Source organism: Stegastes partitus, unplaced genomic scaffold, assembly GCF_000690725.1.
Source record: "Stegastes partitus isolate 25-593 unplaced genomic scaffold, Stegastes_partitus-1.0.2 Scaffold1250, whole genome shotgun sequence".
Lineage (NCBI taxonomy): Eukaryota > Metazoa > Chordata > Actinopteri > Pomacentridae > Stegastes > Stegastes partitus.
Genome location: NW_007578981.1, coordinates 64,516 through 82,437, shown reverse-complemented (window position 1 = coordinate 82,437; position 17,922 = coordinate 64,516). Strand labels below are relative to the sequence as shown.

The following is a 17,922-nucleotide window of genomic DNA, read 5'->3' as shown; positions in this document are numbered from 1 at the left end:
AACCAGTAACCAAATAGCTCTTATCCATCTGTTTCCTCATTCTGTCCTGTGGCTCAAACTCCGGGCAGATAAATCACAGCTTTTTCCATCGTGTCTCCCTCAATACAAACAGACACGCTCCTTTACGAGGCTGCCCTCTCCGACTACTACAGCAGGGATTTGTAAACCGGTGTCTTGAGGCAGGATTCATAGAGAAGGAGGCGGCAGATGGGCGTGTGTGTGCATGGCTTGTGTCTGGAAGAGTGCATGAGCTTGCCAAGAGCACAGACAGTAATCTTGGTGCGGGGCATGTCAAACATTTAGCGAAAAACCCAAGAACAATCAAACGGGCCTGTTCGAGACAGTGTTCTTGTTGTGCCGGGTGGAGAATTAAGTGGAGACTGCTGAGAGTTGTTAGAACTTTTGCAAAATCCTTAAAAACCAGCTTAACAAAAATACTCAAAGTGGGGAAATCAGCTACAAGGCACATCATTTCTCAGGGACTGACAGACTCAGCGGCGTGGTGTGAACCAGCCATTGATGTGGCTCTGCATCTGCCAACTCTGAGTTCCTCATTACCCACAAACCATCTCCCAGTCAACTTAACTCTGTCACCACTGCACAAAGGATCGTGACCTCTCAGACTCTCCCCTCCAACCCAAACACCCCCCAGGACCTCGTGAAGGGTCTCGTGACACCTAAGGGACCCCCTCGGCTCTGGAACTTGCCACTCTTACGCGCTCTCCCAGTCTAAATACCTACACAGTGGCATGCCTCGGGGTTAGCACTCTGCAGCCCCCATTTGTGCGCCGCGTCAGAAAGAAAAACAAGCTGAGAAATCAACAAGGGGCGGGAGCATTTTTTAAAATGAGCTTTAACACACACTAGAGAGGCTTTTTTTTTAAAGGTTCTCCCGCTACTTTAAGGATATTTTGGAAGCAGTTGTACCGGAATAAGCTGTAAAGAGACTTTTGGAACATGAAACTAGGGACAACTGGGAACCGGCTTTTTTGGCATGTCCGGATGTGTGATCAGGTATAGCGTGCAACTAGCAAAGGGCTTTAACTGCCCTGTATCAACACTGGGATTAGGTCATCACAGTTGGCCAGAGCAGCCGGGCTGTTTAGTCCAGAATTGCTGGATAGAAGTGACATATCAATCCCGCAGAGAAGAGATCTACGGGAAGCGGGTGTAACACTTCAGAAACAGCTACAGGACATTTGAAAGAGGGTGTGTGCAAAAGTATGAGGGGGAAAACACTGAGGGATTGACAGGATATTGTTATAGAAGGGGTTAGGTGTATATGTGTGTGTGTGTGTTTGCCTGCATCTGCGAGCTGAGTAAGTGAGGGTGTCAAGGACACACGAGAAGCCAAAGTAAGGTAGAGCTGGCATGGGAGGTTTCAGAACGAGGGAAGAATGGATTTGTTGGCCGGTCTGATGTTAGAATGGCCTTGCCCCTCTGGCTCTGTCACTCTCTGTCCCCTTTAAACAGATCTGGCACTGTTCGATGCTAAATATGATCTCAGGCCAGCTCACTGGGCAATTACAACATGTTAGAAAAATATACACTGTTTTTCAATGTTCTACTCCTGCTTTTTTCTTCCTGGCTGTAATTTTATTTCATTATGGGGAAAGGTTAAAACGGGGACAGTGGTTTCTAATATGGTTTTATTTTCCTACGCTAACAAATTTTTATGACAAGCAAAATTGACCTGAATTAAGTTCCACCTATGTCTATTTATACTAACAGAGTAATGCTGTAAAACTTACCACCAAAGAAACATCCACATATTAGACAATGAATCCTGCTGAACACACAGGACTAAGCATGTATCTAAAACCCCTGTAAAGCCATAAAATTGATATATGCGCTAAATATCACATCCAAAACCTGTTATCGTAGAAAAGCTTAATCCAATATAAAAGTAATCCGTTTACATTAACAAAAATTGCCACAGAAATTGCTGTAATTTTTCTTGGCGAGATTTCAGAGCACGTCTGGATGACTTTTTACCGAGCACGTCTTGAGGTAAAGGCAAACCCTGCCAAAAAACATTCTTGGATGACTTCGCTGGAGCGCCGTGCCAATGAGTCGAGCTGTTGTCATCCACTGTTTAGACTTGCTTGTGCAAAAAGAGTATTTTTTTCGTCGTCAAGTCCAGAAAACATGATTTTTGTAGCGAGCAGTAGCACCGTGTCCCCGCGGAGGAACGGTAAACGCAAGAGGCTGATGAGAAATGAAGGGAACATATGCTGCTTGTGTTTTGAGAGGCGTTGCCAAAGTTGCCAGCTAAATCACTGCATGCTACCACAACTCTTCACCTGTATAAACACAAACCCATCCGGTATGTTCTGGCAACGCTGTTAATTACACTTATGACAGTCAAACACAGGTCTTCCTGGTTAAATCCCTCTTTTCTCGATGTGCATGTGCATAAATTCAGTTCGCTGGCCTGACTTTACATATCCTGAAAATGGGTGGCGAAAAGGTCAAGCTATGAAAAGGTCCAACAAATAAATAAACAGCCTGTAATTTTAAACATTTCCTCATTTTCATCCACTCAACTAAGGCACACAGCTTAGAATGGGATACTTGTATCAGATATATGATGGTTGCATTGATATTTGTGCAACAAGGTTCAAACTTCTGTCCTAATCCTATTTTCTTATGACGAATTCTGACATTTATTTAAAAAGGAACAAAGTGAGCAAGTGTGTTTTACATTACTTTTGCATGGCTTATGGCAGCGACTGAATTTATGGGGGAAAAACGTTGAATTCTATTTTTACCTACATAAATAAGGTGTTGTTTTTCTATATTCTTGTGCCTTCCAGGCTGAAAATCACAGAGCAGTCGTATTATTTCCCCTTTCACACAAAGTGTTCTCCTAAATCTAAGTTCTTCGAAACGGTCCCTGCGTATTTTTATACAGAAGACAAAGTAAAACATGTGTAAAAGCACATAAAGAATGACAGATAGAGGGAAAGACTTACGCAGACACTCATTGGCCTCACGAGCATTGGCCCGCTGCCACGGCCGGTCATAGTGGAAGGGCTTGCAGCGGTCACATTCAGGTCCTTCTGTGTTGTGTTTGCAGTCACACACCAGTTTGCCTTCCTTGTCTTTCAGACAGCGTGAAGCATGACCGTTGCATTTACACCTCCCACCCACCTGGAAGTCTCCCACTGCATAGAAATAAGTTGGCAGTGTGGATGTCACTGCCATGGGGTCGTCATCCCGCCCTCCGCTGTTGCTTCCAGCCCCCAAGCCCAGCTCCCGGGGCAGCTGGGGTCGGCTGAAGACCACGCGGATGTCTGTGACGGTAACCCAGTCCTGCAGGACGGGGCTGTTGTCAAAGTCTTTACCAGAGGGCCGTCCGTCCAGAGTGCTGAAAGCAATGAGTCCTCCAGAAAGCGGGTAGAGGTCAGTGTGGCCATCTGTGCAAAGAGCCTCCTGCTCGTTCTGCTTGGTAATGGTCGCTTTGTTGGGCCGGTTGTACATACGCCGGCACTGTGAGGAGTAGAACTGGTAGGGCATCCAGGTTTTGCCGTAGTCCATGCTCTTGTATATGGCCAGGGACTCGGGTCGCGGTGAGCAGAACTGTAGGCTGACGTAGGTGATCTCAAACTTTTTACCCAGTGAAAGGGTGAGAGTCACGTTGTGTGGAGAAGTGTTCAGGTTCTCCGACTGCCAGCAGGTGAGGTTGTGGGCTGAGTTGAGGTCGGTGAGGTAGGACGAAGGGTGGGCACGGCGAGGGTCGGCTGCGTCGCAGATTTGACACGTGCGAACAGAAGGCCGCTCATCGCTCCGCTCCACCACGCTGCAGGAGCGGGACGGAGGCCGGCCGCAGACGCTGGAGACCATCACCTCTTTGCCGAAGGCAGCGTTGATAAACTCGGGGATGCAACGGCGGGCTGCGCCTGTGTCGTCATAGCAAGGGTCTGGAGGGGTCTGCTGTCCGGCGAAGGGGTTGGTGGCGCTGTGGGTGGAGGCCGAGCATGCCAGGAGGCACAGGCCCAGCAGGCACCTCCAAGGTTCCCTCATCCTGCTCAAAGGGCCTGTGTTTGAATGTGTGTCTGCGCTTATGCAAGGATGAGGCTTTGTGTGTGAACCCAAGAGTGTGTGTGCGTGAACAGAGTGTGTGTGTGCTGCACAAAAGTGTCTGTATGTGTGACTGTCCCCTATGTGTGTATAATTGTGAGTCAGTGGAAGGAGAATGTCTGAGCTCAGTGACCCTTCACTTCAGGCTGACGAGAGTCTTTCCTGTAAGAGAGAGAAATAAACAGAAAGGTCAATGTCATAGACATATTTTTACCATAATAGGATATTAAATGGAAAGTGACACTGGTCTCCTGCATAAAAACAAAGTTGTGTATCTTTAAAACCAAATTATATTTGCCCTTATAAAGGAAATTAAGTAGGATCTTTTGTACTGTACAATTACAAGTGAATGTTTTCATTGACTAAAAGCCTGTCACAGGATCAGACAGTTAGATGAGGGGCCCAGGAGAAAGGATGTGACCATTTAAAGAGAGACATTAGTGGCTGCAAGTAACTGCATCCTGAATTTTAATGCCGGCCTCTCATTCAGTACTTCTATTCAGGTCAAAACTGGCCAAGCCTTCTGGTCATGCTTGAGCAGCATGGCAGAAGTCACCCCATAATCCTTGGTGGTGCTGCAAAGCAGTGGACCGCGTGTGACCCCGGTCAAACCGCTGCTGGAAGAGCTGGTCCTGAAAAAAGGAAACTGCTTTATATACGAGGACATGGCTGTAGTTTTGTGCCCTCACTGATTATTGAAGGAATTTTACAGGAAATCAACCGTTTCAGTGCTATTGTCACACGGTGCTGACCCCGGAGAAGGCGGCATTATGTTCATTCACTGAAGCAGAAAATTCCCCAAAAGTGATAGCTATTTGAGGATTATACTCCACATTAGGATAACTAAGGCTATGAGACTCCATTCAAGCCTTTTCTAAATCTCTGGGTCAAGATAGGTACCTGGATGGCATCATTCATACGCTCACAGCCAGACGGGAGGCCTCCCAGTCCCAAAGAAGAGAAAGATTGAGGGGCACAGAGAGAAAAAGCCTCGGGGGGGAAAGAAAGAGACAGAGAAAGAGATGTATATGGCCGGAGGCTTTTCCTTCCCCTTAATCCCCCCTTTTTTTTTTTTTTTTTTTTTACTTCCCTGGGTGTCAAATCTAGAAGAGCCCCGTTTCAAAACAGACAGCTGAGGGGTTGAGAAGGCACCCCAGCCCTCTTTTCGAGGTATTTATTAAATTACAATGAATCACACCCACCTCCTCCTGCCCCTCACACCGCCTCTTATACTACAGCATCCCTCTTCATCTTAGTAGAACAAAAGGCTGCCTCTGTATCCACTTCAGTCAAGTGGGGAAGGCAGACAGACGGATTTAAGGCGAGTCGAAAAAACAAAAGTTTTCTTCTTTTCTTGTGTGAGGGGTCCAAAGCTCGCACCCCTTGGAAAAAAAAAAAAAAAAAGGAGCCAAGTGGCCTGGTAAATAGGACCACTCTTCTGTGCTCAAGTGCTTAAACCCAGCCATTTGGCCTTTTCTCAAGCGCAGATTGGATGTTAAAGGAAAAAAGTGTGAGGGAATTATACAGAGCAAGAACTACTGCTTCCTATGTCAGACCAAGGAATCGTCAGCTATCTACACATAACTGTTAAAAAATGCTACTTTTTGCTTGATTTTGAACCACATGAGATGAGATAAGTGCATCCTGTCGTGCCAGAGCTCTGAAGCAACCACTCGAAAATGCAATCTCCTGGAAGATTTTAAAACCTGAGCATAAAAAAGATTACACGAAAATAATTGCTATTACGATACCCACAATGGATTGCAGGGAATGGGTCTACTCGTAACTGATTGGAGCGAGAGGCCTCGCCAGGACAGATCGGGACATTGATCAATGGCATGTGTCTGAGGACGTGGAGGTTAAAGTGGGCACGCAGGCGGGAGTTCATCAGCCAAAGCACTCCATCAAAAGACCGGCCGCGGTAAAGCTGGCGGTCCTGACACCCGCTGGGGAGGGCATGGAGAGAGACGGCTGATAGAATTAGCAACTCATTAGCATCCGGGCCCAGCTTCCATCAGCAGCATGTTCATCCGAGAAAATAAGACTGTGGGGAGGCTCCGGGAGAGGAAGGAGGAGGAGGGGTGAGAGAGGAGCTGGAACAAGGAGTAGAAATTATGACAGGTGAAGGAAGAAAGAGGGAATTACTCAGATTTGATGGACGTGTTGTTGAGGGAGTAAGAGGAAGTCTGAAAAAGTTTGTTTTTTAAAAAGTCCGGAAAAGAATTGACACACACGAGAGACTAGAAAAGAGGACAAAGAGGCAGAGAAAAAAAAAAAAGAAAGAAGTTTTGGTTGGTAAGAAGGAAAAGAGGGACGCATGAGGGGGAGAGAAACAGCGAGGGGCACGACAGTGATAAAGCAGAAATGACTCGAGGGAGGGCAAGCGAGGACAGAGATGAATGGGAGCAGTAGGAGAGAGAGAGAAAGTGACAGAGATGGAGGGAGAGAGAGAGAGAGAGAGAGAGGGAGGGAAGGATATAAAAAATGAGAGAGGGAGCGATGGAGGGAGAAGAGAGGAGGGGAGACAGATTAAGGTGGAGGACTGCATTGGTCTGTGTCTGGACTTTTGGATGACTAAATATGGTGCGGTCCATGTGCTGCTGGGCCTGCTGGGAGACTCTTCCAGGGTCTGGTGCTGTCAGGCGCGTCTGGCAGATGAGCGTGTAGGTTAAACAGAGAGAGAACAGTGACATGGCTGTTTAATTCCACTCAATCCACCCTCTGAAATGGATGCTAGCCTCGAGGCAAGTGTTAACAGTTCTCCAAGATCATCCAACAGCACTACGCCGTGGCAAGAAATCTGGTCCGCATTAGAAACTTCTTCCATATCACTATAAAATCTGCAAAACGCGAGCCAGTTCCACAAAATCTTTCAGTGTCTGTGCGCTCTGCCAGGATGTCAGCGCAGAGGTGTAGCTGGTTGACCTTTAAAACGCTGAAAATCTGTTTTCAGCAGAAAATTCTACGCTTTCAGCATTGACAGTATGTTTAACAAGCCGCAAGTTCCCCTCAGTGGGGGAAGAAATTGTCTTTCATTAAATGCGGTTGAAGTAGCAACAGCTGCAGGCTAATGTCTCTGTCTTTCTGCAGAAGACAATGGAAACCACACTGAAATGTTGGGTTAGTTTCAGGAAACTGTCCAGGTGAGGTCAGAGCGCTTCAGAAATCCAATTAGTTTACATAGTTGATGTAGCCTAAACAATTTTTTTTATTGTTCCATAAAACACTGAAGTAATATTTTGACATTTTGGGAAGCACGCTTTATAGACTTTATAGAAAAGATGGCTGCAGCCGCCTTACTGTCACCCACTGGTTTGTGGACTACTGTTTTGAATCCTCGTGTTTGGCATTTTGGCCGTTGCCATCTTAGTTTTTTAAAATGAAATGTGACAACTGAGCGGGGAATCTGACGGAGAACTCAAAGACACTATGCGCACCCATATGGTATCGATTTATCAATCACGATTCCTTTTAATTCGATTCAACTTTATTTATACAGCGCCAATTCACAGCATAAGTCCTCTCGGGGCACTTCACATAAGCCATGTCTCCATGTAATTGTCAAGCAAATTTAAAGTGTCCTTTTGGCATGTCGCAAAAAATGCAAATAAAAATTGGGCTTCAGTCCATTAGCTGCTTTGAATAAACTAGGCAGTGCAGTGTAGAGTGGAAGAAGCCAGTAAGGAAACCAACATTTGTTGGATGCTGAAAAACCGTGAAGAACAAGAAGAAACAAACAAAACTTCCTGTGTCTATGACAGAAAGTGGCTTGTATTTATTCTTTGATGTCAGCTGGTTTTCTCCAAGTTCTCTGGATGTAAAAACAACCAAAGCAGCTGATCAGTCATGTTTGGTAAATGCTTACTATGTCAAAAGTTATTCTTAAAAAAAGTCAAATACCACCTCAAGGAAGTATAAAAACTTTTTTTTTCAATTTTTTTTGCCATTGCTATTAACTTTTTGTAATTAAATATGTCCACAAAAAAAATTGCGAAAACACGGCTATAGCAAGATCAACACCTTACAATACAAGAGAAACCCAGCATATCCTTTATTTCCCCTTGAGCAGGCACATAAGGACTGGCAGCCCTGCCTATACCCTGCTTTATCATCTATTTTATTTCATATTGAATCATAACTTACAAAATGATCATCATGCTGTATTGAAAGGGACTAGAAACTACCAAATGAGACCATAAACTCATGAGATGAATGTTTACTGAGGTAGCAAATCAAATGGGAATTTGGGTAGTTTTCTCATAGACCTCTATACAATCTGACTTTTCTTTTGGAGTCAGATGAGTCAGTCTTTGCTGGCCTTTTATAAAAGTGCAGGTTTAAATCATTTTTGTATTTTCAGATCCAGAGGCTAACTGTTCATTTTTAAAATACAGACCAGAGCGCTATCTGAAGCGTCTGAAGCATCTTCCCCAAATGTCGTACAATTCATCTAATAAGGTTACAATTAATCAACGTATAAAGACGTGTCGACCAATTTAGGAGTATTATTGACTTCCAGCTGCATTCCTGATATTGGCTACCCTTCTGTTTACATTTCGATTACGGATTTTGACTTTGAAGTTGGACGTGATCCAGCTCACTAGCCCTACCACCTTCTGGTATGTAGCAGCGAAGCCAATTTCCCAGTGAATGGCTGCTTGGACTGCAGTGACAAATACAAACTGCTCGGCCAATTTGTCACCACAACGTTCCTCTGTGGATTAATGGCAGGGAAAATGTATTGGGGCTAACATGCTACGATCCCCGGTGGCTAAGCTGCTGCGCTGTTAAATAATTTGCTCATTAGTAATATGGGCACAGCATGTGAAAGAATAAAAAAAAAATATTAGGCTTTCAGAGCGGACGCCCCCTGCATAGGAAGTCGTGCTTTGCCACAACTCAGGCCATTTTGCAGTTGGAGCGGATTCAGCGGTTTTAATCAACCAGTGACAAGCCAATTAGAGAAGTTAGATAATGGAGAGGAGGAAATTAGATTAAAAAGAGGTGGGTGAGGAATAAAGGGAGCAACACAGAGGGGCAGGAAAACAGAGAGAGAGAACGAGAGGAACAGGAAGACGACAGGGTGGTCTGGTGGTTTCAGCGGAGACATTCCAGGGAACGTTTTTTCAGCTTCTCCCTGTCACCGGGAGATCATCCCATGTTGAGTTGTCTCTCTTTCAAGCGTGGGCGCTTCTGTCAGAGTTCACAGATTAGGAAAACAGAAGTCGCTGAGAGGCTTTATTTGGCTTGGGTGTAGAGGAGGGCGCCAGGGGAGGTGAGGATAGCGGAGGGACAGCTGAGCCACTTTGTATCCCAAGTGGGAGCCTTTCACGCTGCTCCGGAGGCCTGGCGTTGGTGGCCACACTCGGGCTGCGAGTGAATGGAGGTCTTCTGGGTTGCCTGTCTCGGATGACAGCGGGCCGGGGTCCCAACTGGTACCCCTGCTATCCCTGCAGCCTGCTGTACAGTAATCCCTGGTGGGGTTATTACTGGCTGTTCAGAGCCGTGGAGGGTTTTTTAATAGGCCAACAACAGGGCCACCTCCGATCTTATTATCATTAAGGAAAGACACTTTGTATGAATATAAAGGAACTGCACATGAAAGCAAAGAGGTCAGGAATCCCCTTGTACGCAGATGGTGTGATGCTGATTCAGATGATTTTCAAATGAATAATGTTTACTTTTCCTATTCAGGGCTCACGTGGATCTTATTTAATTTCTAAAACTTCTAATCTTGTCTTTAAGATATCAGAAACTTGTGGAAAACAAACGGCAATCACACATTTTCAGAAACCAAATTGACAGATTTGTCATTAAACCTTCTGTCTCTAAACACTGTAAAACCGAACAAACGTGTTCATGTTAGAATAATTAGCAATCTGGCTGCCTTAAGATCCTGAGTTAGACATTTCAGTCATTTGCACACGTATCTAAATCTCTAAATCTTAAAATAAATAGTTAGGGTGACAACGATAAAGCTGACATACTAGTCCCATCAACTTTATATTTTAAGTTTAATCAGCAAGTTTTTAAAGTATCAATAACAAGACAAGTTGAAGGAACTTAAATCTCAGCTGAGTCGAAGCTAAAAGGGAGAGTAAAGCCAACAAACTTCTACTGGCATCACTGAGTTGTAAAAACACAAAAACTGTAGTCGTTTGAACTCTGCGTCCTGAATGATTTAGTAATATTTAGCTGTGCAAACATAATAATAAAAGTTGGCTCAACTTCGCATGTTGTTGAATCAACTTTCGGAAATAGTTTATCTTAGCTGAAGTGTTAAGTTCTTTAAAAAAAAAAAAAAAAAAGAAAAAAGAACTGTGTAACTCCAACTTATGCCTCCATTTAATTCTACTTTATTTATACTTACAGTGTCATTCGCAATTATATCAAATTGAGAATAATCGAAACCCTGTATTTAAGAAAGTGAAACCTGCACATTTTGACTATTTTTGCTTGATATTTCATCTACGCAATTATTCCAGCTGCACAGATGAGTGAACTGCACTAATCACATGCTGATCCCTTCACACACACACTGACTTTTGATAGGTAAATAAGCTTGTCCAGATGAATCAACATGACTGACAGGCCTGAGGTAACGGGGGTCAGGTATCGGTGGCCTGTTTTCCACTTGATGATGTCGGGGATCCTCGTCTCCACGGTGATGACGAGGATCTTACTGTCTGTGTGTGTGTGTGTGTGTGTGGTGGACGTAGGGGGTGAAGGATACTCGGAGCTCCTCGCTGGCATTCATTAGGGACTGAGGAGGAGGAGGAGGAGGAGCAGGGAGGGCCGAGGGCAGGAGGGGGTCAGCTCTCACAGCTGAGGGCGTCATTAGCGGGGGGATCACTGACAAATTTTTTTTAAAGCCCGCTTATGCCTGCTCAGAGGTTCTGTGTGTGTGTCTCTGGAAGGTTTCATGTGAAAAATACCCGAGGGCTTTTTAAACTTTACTCTAATTCCAGCCTTCGAAACGCTTCACTATCAGCTCTATCAACACGAGCAGCTCAGCCCGAGCTATTCTCTATCTGTTGCTGGGATGAGAATTAAATAAAACACCTCTTGAAAGCGCCTGTGGGGCTTAAGGCAAAGCGGGGGAGATCCGACGAGTATCATAAAACTGATTATTCTCTACCTTTCCATCTGACAGAACGAGACGCTGCAGGGAGAAAGGCTGAACGCCCAGCGGAGGAATGCTGCAGCTTCTGTGGCCCAGCCCACACGGCTGGCCCCGGCCCTGACAGCAGTTCTTTAAATCAACAGAACCCGATCCAGAACCGAGCAGGATGAGAGGAGACAGACAGCGCAAAAGGTGGGATATGAGGTCAAGCTGGTTCTCACATGCTCAGACGGGAAGTTGTGCGAAGCTGCCGCTCTCTGGATTTAGACACATGAACACTTTTAGTGCAAAAGTGAGGGGAAAATGCTGATAGGACAAATTGTGGTGTATTTTTCTGTTAATGGACTGTTTGGTGAGGTCAGTGTTTTCGGTGAGAAAAATTCAAGGCTGAGGGAGAGGAAAGGATGTGAGCAGACAGAAAGTCTTAGGCCTCTGTGACTCACTGGACTCAGGGTTAAACAGGGTTAATTTGTGAGAACCGAATCAGGCCAGACTACATATGAGTTGGATTAAAATGACCTGTGGTTTTAGCTTGTTGTTTTTTTTTTTTTACACCAAGAGTGTTTTCACACGCCTCTGTCTCCACACATCCAAACTGCTGTGTTTTCTGCCATGCTGTGCTTTTATAGCTGACTGTAACGCTTATCAAAAGTGAAATGGAGACAAAGTGCAAATGTGATGATGCTGAGTAAGAGCCAGAGTTCTTCCACAGTCCACAGAGAGGAGAACAACCATGAGTTGATACAGAACTTTATATTTATTGCTTCAGTTTTCACCTATTTAAACGTTAAATCCTATAAAATCTACAAGAGCTTATTTATTAAAACCATACATATTGGCCAAATCCATGACAAAACTTTACCCTAAACTACAAATTCCTGAGTAAAACACAATCCAGAACCTAAACCAGAAGACATTTGCATATTTGCTAAAATCAAAGCAGGGTTTTAAAACAACCATGAAACTCCCAGACGACTTCCGTCCTGAAAAACTATTTTACAAGTGAAAAATGCAGCTGGGAACTCGGATGAGAGGACAGCAAAAGTTGCACTTTGTCACGGATTTTTAACTGACAGGGAGATGAATTTGGGAGCGAAAGGGACCAAAGTCCTAAAATTTATAGCCTCCTATGTCGAGCTGTGATCTGTTTTCAAATATAAGAAATATTTCCCCTACATGTGCTGTCAAGATGCGCCTGAGAAAAGGGATGACACCCACGGTCCTGCGAAGGCGGCTGGAGCCACAGATCCTCCCTCAAAGTTTGTCACTGGATGAAAGCCATCATGCGGCAGGTTTACAGAGATAATAAAGACGTGCAAGAGATGCTGAGTGCCGTTTGTCAGGGCGTGTGGGTGGACCGAGGCCTCCCTGATTGAACATTTCCCATGGACCTGAGCACATCCCAAACCGCAGCTTGAGAGCCAGGTGAGGTGTTCCTGGATATGAGGGGAAGTAGCTCGTTTGGAAGGATGGAAGGATTTAAGGAGGAGAAGAAGAAGAGGTGAACGCTCCTTCAAAGCTCTTTGAAGGTTGGCTGCGGTAGGCAGAGCCGCGGTTTTCCCAAAAAAAGCCCCCCTAACAGGAAAACAGTCTCTCTCTCTCTCTCTCTCTCTCTCTCTTTTTTTTTCCATTGCACAAGAGCAACCTCTACCCCACAGCCAAAAAAGCACGGACCCGCTTTGAACTCGCAGAGGGGGAAGAAAACCGCAAATCATTTTATTAAGTGCTTGGAATACTCGCGAGGTTGCGTACATTACACTTAAACGCACACGTTGTTGACGGACAAACACATGTTCGCTGGTAGTTGCAGTTTACGTCCTCGTTCACACATGAAAACACGTCGTAAAGGATGCCAAAGATGGTGACTCATCAGCCGCTTTGCTCCCCATCTCTTGCTGCACACCGCGTGATCTTTGGCTAAAGGTCAGAGGTCAGAGTGTAAAGGCCCTAAATGTCTTTTTTGTGGTTTAGCTCATGTTAACATGGGAATACGCGAGCAGAGAGCTTGTCCAGCTTTATGGAAGAAGCTTGATTTAGTTTTTTCTAGCTGTCAGTGAGATGAGCAGGACTCGTGTATCTGCTGCCCAACACCGGAAGGGCCAAACATGCATGGAATCTGTTGTCAATGTGTTAACAGCTGTTTAATTAGAAAAATAATCTCCAATCACACCTGAGGCTTTACCATCAGGGCAGTTGTGTGTATCTAAGTCAGATAAACTCACTGATAGCTACTAAACGGGCACAGACACACACATGTGGACCTCACACACACACATACACATATCACTCTGCATCTGGACGAAATGTGTGGCTAGCAAACGCAGGCATAGCAGGGTGCAGGAAGAGGCAGGATAAAGCATGTGAATCCTTGCCCCTGGATCCTCTTCCCACGGCGAGGAACAACCTGGGTGTCGAAAGATGGGTATTTTAACAGAGAGCGCACACACCTAATTTGTCTCTTAAAAGAGAAAACACACTCAGTAGTGAGACAGCACTTCAGCTTCATTCTCACCTCCTATGTGGAGACGATGAATGAGTGTGTGTGTAATGTGGGCCGCTCTGTCGCACCACATTCATCTAAAAAAAGGGTCTAAATATAAAGGTCGGGCGTGGAAATGATCCAGGAAGGAAAGAACTTAAAATTTCTGTACAGTGTCAAATCCAACATCTGTCATTCAGGAACACTCAGACTCTTGTATTTGCTGTGTAATTAGGCACCAGAGTCTGATACGGCAGCGACTTGCCAAGCAGCTGAATTCTGAAAGGTGATCATTCTGATCTCTGAGGTTCACTGATAGCTTCACCAGCAGGGCTGCGGTTGAGCAGAGCTAATTTTTTAATCGGCTTGTGTCATTTATTCAAAATGACAAATGCCCGACTCAAGGAGGGGATGATGTTACACGCTAGAAAAACAGGGGGGTGGAGGGAGCGGGGATTGACAGAAAAGAGAGATCTAGCGTTACTCTGCCCCCGTCAAACTGCTGAAGCCACAGAAGAAAAATATATTGCAAGTGTTGACTTTACTCGCTCAGGTGGACGGAGCCAAGAGTTCCTGAGGAATCCAGCTTTTCAAGGCAGAAGAAAACGATCTGCTTATGTTACTGCAGCTTTATCCATCTCCATCCACCCGCCTTTACTCTGGGCTTTATAAATACCACATACAAGCGCACACACACACACACACATGCACACCCTTCCAGGAGTGAATAAAATCTGCACTATGTTGCTTTGGATTAGCTTCCACATCATGTGCCTTCAGCTGCTCCTGGCTCTACCTCCCTCACTCTGTGCCTGATGGAAGCAGGGTGTAATGCAATTAAATAATGATGATTAATTTGCAAAAACAGGGAGGCAATGGCGGCTCTCCAGATGAACAGCACTTCACTTCATCCCTGACTTTCCCCCCTCCTTTGGTTTTAATCTTGACATATTCACATTCTTTCTGACCTTGGTGAGCCGCTGAGGATTCAGAGGCCTTCTTCATGGACTAATTCCAGTCATTTGCGGTGAGAGTGAGAAGTAGGTCAAGTGGCTGACACTGTTTCAGTGCGCAATAGGGGCATACTTTAAGTCTATTGAAGCAGTTAAGATAAGCAATCAGTGTGGGACTCTCGCTTTCGCTTCCAGGCTTGTAGCTGCTTGAGAGGAGAAGGGTAGAGGAGCTCTGGGAGGGTGGAGCTCGTCATTATTGTCAGGGCTATTGTTTCCTGGCACACCTTGCCCACAATGGGCTTCTGTGCCAAATCAAGTTTAACGCAAACCACAGAGTTGCTGCGTAAAATTCTGAGATCAGTCCTGACATTTAATAATGAAGAGTGGGGCTTTTTCTGGATACTTTGGCTCATTAACAGCAGACAAAAATAAACCATCCAGATTTTTTTTTTTTTGCTCACAAATGTTTCAATATGCACGTGGTCGCCAGAGCGAAACGGGAAAATATTAGAAACGCAAGAGGAAGCTGCTGCAAAAACTCACTGCCTCCTCACAGCACATCTCTTGTACCTCGCGTTAAATCCTCCACAAGGGCTGCTTTTGTAATATTTTTTGTTGTGGCGACCAACGGGCCAGGTGTAAACCGAGGAGGCTGACACCTGTCTGTGGTGTCCGCCGCTCTGATCCAGCGCGCCCCGGTGATTCAGCAGCCCAAACATCTACTTACAGTCACACGACCTCAGTCTATAATAGGGTAATGACAGTCATTGCCTTCATTTAAAACAAATGGCAGGTAATGGACAGCCCGTCACAGCAAGCGCCGTGAGTCACTTACTTCTCCTCTGAGAAGAGAAGTGGTGCGTAAAATTGAAATCTGCGCTCCCCCCTCCCAAAAAAAACACGAACATGCTGGGTGCGTAATGAACAGGCACGGTGACCCGCAAATTATAAACTTACCCCGGTGTCAAGTCGTCAATGTCGCTGGGTTTGTATTTAAAAAAAAAGGAAACAGACGTCCCCTGAGAGAGATCCACACCAATTAGCGCTGAGGTTCTCTTCCGTCAGAAAGTGTCCTCTCCAAAAGTCTCTCGTCTTTTTTCACATTCGCCTCCTTGTGATATTAAAAGGAACAAGAGAAACGCAACATAGTCATAAGAGAGAGGACCACTGGACCCATCCGCGCCCGGAGCTCAAACCAACTGAAAACTGTCCAGTACATCCATATGTAAAGCGAGCCCGGGGTAGGCTACTCCCCATTAAAATCAAACCCAGATTTTCCCAAACCATGTGTGCAAGACAGCGAGAGCGCGCCCGAGAGAGCGAGAGAGAGAGAGAGAGAGAAGGAGAGAGAGCGAGAGAGGGAGAGAGAAAGAGGGAGACGTCTAAATATTCCAAAAGCCTACTGTGTTTAGTTGACATAAGTTTCATTTTACCTGTAATTTGGCGATGCGTATAATTTAGTTCTGTAGCCAAAAATATGCGCAAACAAAAATAAACTCTTGACCAAACTCCTGCCTTTTTTTTTTTCAAGCTTCTTCTTCTCCTTTTTTTTCTCCCCCCTTTAAACAACACAACTGGTCTCACTTTTACAACAAATACCTCCGCCGCTTTACGGACTGATTGTTACTGTGCTGCCTGCTCTAAATGCTCCATGGCTCGCTGTGTTCACAGGCAGCCATATGGAGGTCGTAATGAGCACACAACGTTGAACCTGTTGAAACAGAGTAGAGGCTTAGCGGGGCTCCGGGGCCCACAGAAACAAGAGGCAGATGCAGAATGTTATAACTTATTAATCCCAATAACAGCGCAACACATGTTGGATTTATTAGCGTACGTCCGTGCGTAAAAGCAACAGCAGTGTCCACGTTTTTATGGCTTTTATCGATATGTGTTGATAAAAGTAGCATCCGATTGAATAGGTTGTGGCATTGTTCGTTGTTGCATTTTGAGGAAATGTGTTGGAGTGAAAAGAGGTTCGCTTTGGCAGAGAAAATGTGGCCCCGCGCCCTCGGCCATGACAGCATCACATTAACTCATTAAGTGCGTTCATATGGCTTTATACCCCTCTGTTAGTGCGCCGGTTAAAGAGCATGTGGTTTGTCATGATGAGTGTTTGCAGTTTTATGCAGCCTGTCAAGGGTGAGTGTGTGCGTAAAAGCGCACTGGAGAGGTCACCGTATCACAGAATTAGACCAGTGACTGATGTGGCTAATAGAAATAAGTAATATCGAGTTTATCACTGACATTTTTACACAAAGAACGGTGACTTTTGTTTGGAACATTAATGTGCTTCTTGGTTTGAACATGTCCTAACCAATCACATCAGACGGCCAGCGTTCGTTTTGTAAGTGCGCGCAGAATAATAACACATGTTACATGTGTAAAAGCAGCCCAGCAGAACCGCGAGGACGGCCACAATCCGCTTCATAATTCCCGTTAATTTATAGGCGACAGCTCGCGTGTTGCTCTGCGTGTTATTGCAGGTGCAGGCTGCCTACCGGCGGCTCGTTATTCGAGCATCGCGGTCGATCAAATCCCGAGCACCTCCTGGCTCCGCTGTAAGCTGATCAACATTCCTCCTGCGGGGCTTTTTCACTGTACCATCCTCTGGGGTGGAACAGCCCGGCATGGCCCGGCCCCGGCTCGGCTCGGCCCGGCAAGTAACCGAGCTGCGCTTTAGTGCCTTTTCTTCCAATAATTAATCTCAAACAAAGAGCGTTTAAACATGTATTCACACCCGCGGATAATTAAAAATAATACGCATTAACCCCAATCCTGTGCGCACACCTGCAGCCAGTACTAATTAACGAACACAAAGAGGCAGAGGAAAAAATGAAAATGACACTGACACTTAATGGATTTAAGCACAAAGGGAAGCCAGGTTCATTAAAATGGATTAAATTTGATTAGACCCAGTGAGGAGTGATGCAATGATACAGAGTCTTCTTGCAGTGCGCATAGATCAGCAAGATTTGTAGCTTTTCTACATTTTCATCCAGCAAACTTCCTCTTTTTGCTCCTCTTTCCCTCTGATCTGTGACTTACTCTTCAATCCTTCATTCTATATCCTCTTCCTCTTCTCCTTGATGATATTCTCACATGAACCCTAAAATAACTCAGCAGGACCATAAATTAGTTTTTATAATGAATCTTCATTGTTCTCATCAAATTTTTATTTTTCCACTGTTCCCCTGGTGTTTGTTTTTATTCCTCCTCTCAAATTCCTCCTAGATTGGGACTTACATTGCAGATTTATTACTTGCTTTCCAGTGTTTTCAATTAAA

At 45.1% G+C, this 17,922-nt stretch overlaps 1 protein-coding gene across 1 annotated transcript in view; it reads right to left on the bottom strand.

The window, feature by feature from the left end:
* ntn2 (netrin 2) overlaps positions 1-15,856 on the bottom strand; it is a 43,866-nt gene extending 28,010 nt beyond the window's left edge. Inside the window, exons 1-2 of the mRNA XM_008297805.1 lie at positions 15,596-15,856; positions 2,976-4,245 (exon numbers count right to left, since the gene is read on the bottom strand). Of these exons, the coding sequence (XP_008296027.1) occupies positions 2,976-4,026 (1,051 nt within the window). The 5' untranslated portion in view covers positions 4,027-4,245; positions 15,596-15,856. The remainder of the gene's footprint in view (positions 1-2,975; positions 4,246-15,595) is intronic.
* Positions 15,857-17,922: the final 2,066 nt, after the last annotated feature.